Source organism: Salmo salar, chromosome ssa01 (genome assembly GCF_905237065.1).
Source record: "Salmo salar chromosome ssa01, Ssal_v3.1, whole genome shotgun sequence".
In the NCBI taxonomy this organism is placed as follows: domain Eukaryota; kingdom Metazoa; phylum Chordata; class Actinopteri; order Salmoniformes; family Salmonidae; genus Salmo; species Salmo salar.
Window position 1 is genome coordinate 91,672,067 of NC_059442.1, and position 2,840 is coordinate 91,674,906.

The following is a 2,840-nucleotide window of genomic DNA, read 5'->3' on the forward strand; positions in this document are numbered from 1 at the left end:
TTATGGATGTAAAAAAAGAACGATAGCAAAAATGTGTTATGTAAAAATTATTTCATACTCCACATTTAGGGGGGCCACAAGGGGGTCTAAAATTGTTGTCACAGGGGCACTGGCCCCCCCTGCCCCCACCCCCAGAACCGCTAGTGGGGCACACACTCCAACACACTCCAACACACTCCATAATAAAGACGGCACCACACTTCATAATTAAAAGAGCAACACACTCTTATGGCAAATATCTCCATTTGCTTCAGAGGTTTCGTTTGAAAACAGACACATTTTCACAGAATATCCTATTTTGAACTCTAGGACGAACGTTTTCCTGTCCATTGGTGAAATAAGTATGACATATACCAAGTAGGCCTACATTTGATCTGTCTGTCTGTCAATCAGTCAAAAACAGTTTCACACACTGTCACAGACGACAGGCTCTTGCTTTTGGTTAGTTTGTTGCCTGGATTGGCATATCTGCTCGATGCGCGCCTATCTGCGCCGCGCTTCTCTGATTGCGCCCTGCTATAGGGCACGAGCTTGGGCACTGAGGTGCTGCCCATAGGCATAGAGGACTGCTGTGGCGACAGACTTAACAATGACGACAGTTTCTGTCTGTAGCTTTTCCTGAATCGTTTTGCAGACCTGTGTAAGTTACCCACGAAGCAATAACAGAGCGGGTTGAGAGCGGAGTTGGTTAGACCCAGCCATAGCGCGAAGGGTCTCCCCTGTAGAATCCACTCGTGGTATACATGGTTCACATCATCCTCCTCTTCCTCTAAAGATGAAGTCATGTTAAAGTCTAACCATATGTCCACTACATACAGAGGTAGCCAAGACAGGGTGAAAAGCATAACCAGCGACAGCACCATCTTGGCGATCCTTTTACGCACTTTCAGACGGGACAGTGAAAGCGTAACGCCAAATGTATTCGAATCTTGCGTCCGTTTTTCGTCGGTGCCCCACAGCTTCCAGCCAGTCAGCACGCTGATGACCAGGTTAAACAACACGGGGAATCCATAGAGAGAGCAGAAGAGCAGAAAGCTATATCTCTGTTTCAGTTTGACTTCGTTCCAGCTCTCCACGCACACAGTGAGGGTGATGTCCAGCAGCGACAGAGTTTGGGTGGTATTCATGAAGAGGAGCGGTATGCACAGCCCCGACGACACGATCCACACCACACAGATCATACACAGTATCCGCCGCCCAGTAAAAAAGGTCCGTGCGTGTAGAGGGTTGTGCACGCTGTAGTAGCGGTTCAGACTGATCACGGCCAGGCTCAGGACGCTCGCAGACACCGACACAGCCTGAACGAACGGCACGGTGCGGCACAGAAACTCCCCAAACACCCAGGCGTTGTAGACCTGGTGTCCCAGGTTAACTGGCATGCACACGCACACCACCATCATGTCACACACCGCCAGATTGACCAGCAGTCTGCGGGTCGCCGACACCCCCGCCAGACCCGTCCTCTTTCGGGTGAGGACCAGGAGAGCCATGATGTTCCCTCCGAGCCCGGTGAGGAAGGACAGGGAGTACATAACCACCAACACGATGGTACTCGGTTCGTGTCCCGAAAATAAGAACAAGTCCGGGTAGGGTTTGGTATCCTCCGGTAAACTCCAGTTGTTGTGCTCATGTTGTGGTCCCCCAAGTGAAATATTCGTAGAAAATAAATGTCCAAAATATGAGTAAAAATTCGTTAGATTCATCTCCCGCTTGTTCTTACATCGTTTGCGCTGTGTGGTGTGTCCAAATCAGACGCGCACACAGGTGAGACAGAGAGCTGAGCTGCGCGCAGCCCGTTTCTGTGGTGATATGAGGATTTCACCAACACATCTTTGACGCCTTGTCGAAAGAGATCATACTTATCTAATACCCACTGCGATTAACTGAAAAACAGGATACATTTCCCCCACTGAAGAAGTGCGGTCCTCATCGATATAACTCCGCTGGAGCGAGCGCTGTAGTTCACTCGGACCCCGGTCAATGGAATATTTATCCGTGTGACTACAGGAAGCAAGAGCTGCGCTATCCCGCGCACGCACTCAGCCCTGGCCACATCTCATTCCAAAAGTTGTCGCATCCTCTCTGTCCTCGTCCCCTCTCTTATATCGTACATAGGTAAGGATAGATGACAGCTAACTAATTTCACTGGATCCATTGACCTCACCTAAGATACTAATTCTGATCAGTGAAGGGAAAGTGAGTGGACGAGGGCCGATGGGAGGTGGCAAGCTTTTGCAATGGAACGCAGCCAGAAATTAATAAAACCCTCACTCCGAATGAAGGGATAGGATTTTTTCTCTCTCTCTCTCTCTCTTTCTCTCTCTCTCTCTCGCTCGCTCGCTCGCTCTCTCTCGTTGCGGTAGCTCATCCTCTTATCCTATAATGTAGGCACCGGAAGTGACGCACATGCATCTTTTACACTGTAGCTTGGTGATGATGGTGCTGTAAAAATATTTTCACACTTCAAATCATCATGGGTGTTGAGCCATAAGATTTGGATGATATACAAGAAGACATAGGCTATAAGAATGCAATCAAACTGTAGTCTGCGCCATGGCAACCACTGAAATCTTAATGAAGTGTCTAGAGATTATGTTAGAGGGATGCTGTGCTTTCCTCATGCACAAACTCTGGTCCGTCAATCACACACACCACCATCATGTCACACCGCCAGATTGACCAGCAGTCTGTGGGTTGTTGACACCCCCGCCAGACCGGTCCTCTTTCGGGTGACGACCAGTGGAGCCATGATGTTCCCTCCGAGCCCCATGAGGAAGGACAGGGAGTACATAAATGTTTTAGGCCTACCCACACACCAGCAAGCCCACACAGGTGTGTAG

General features: G+C 49.3%; 1 protein-coding gene across 1 annotated transcript; it reads right to left on the minus strand.

The window, feature by feature from the left end:
• Positions 1-389: 389 nt before the first annotated feature.
• LOC106610130 (gastrin/cholecystokinin type B receptor-like) lies at positions 390-1,532 on the minus strand. The gene has a single exon (XM_014209304.1). The coding sequence runs from the start codon at positions 1,530-1,532 to the stop codon at positions 390-392; it is 1,143 nt and encodes a 380-aa protein (XP_014064779.1).
• Between the last annotated feature and the right edge of the window lie 1,308 nt (positions 1,533-2,840).

What these genes read in the sequence shown, in the direction of transcription:
- LOC106610130 (XM_014209304.1), bottom strand. Translation starts at nt 1,532, where the DNA reads ATGTACTCCCTGTCCTTCCTCACCGGGCTCGGAGGGAACATCATGGCT.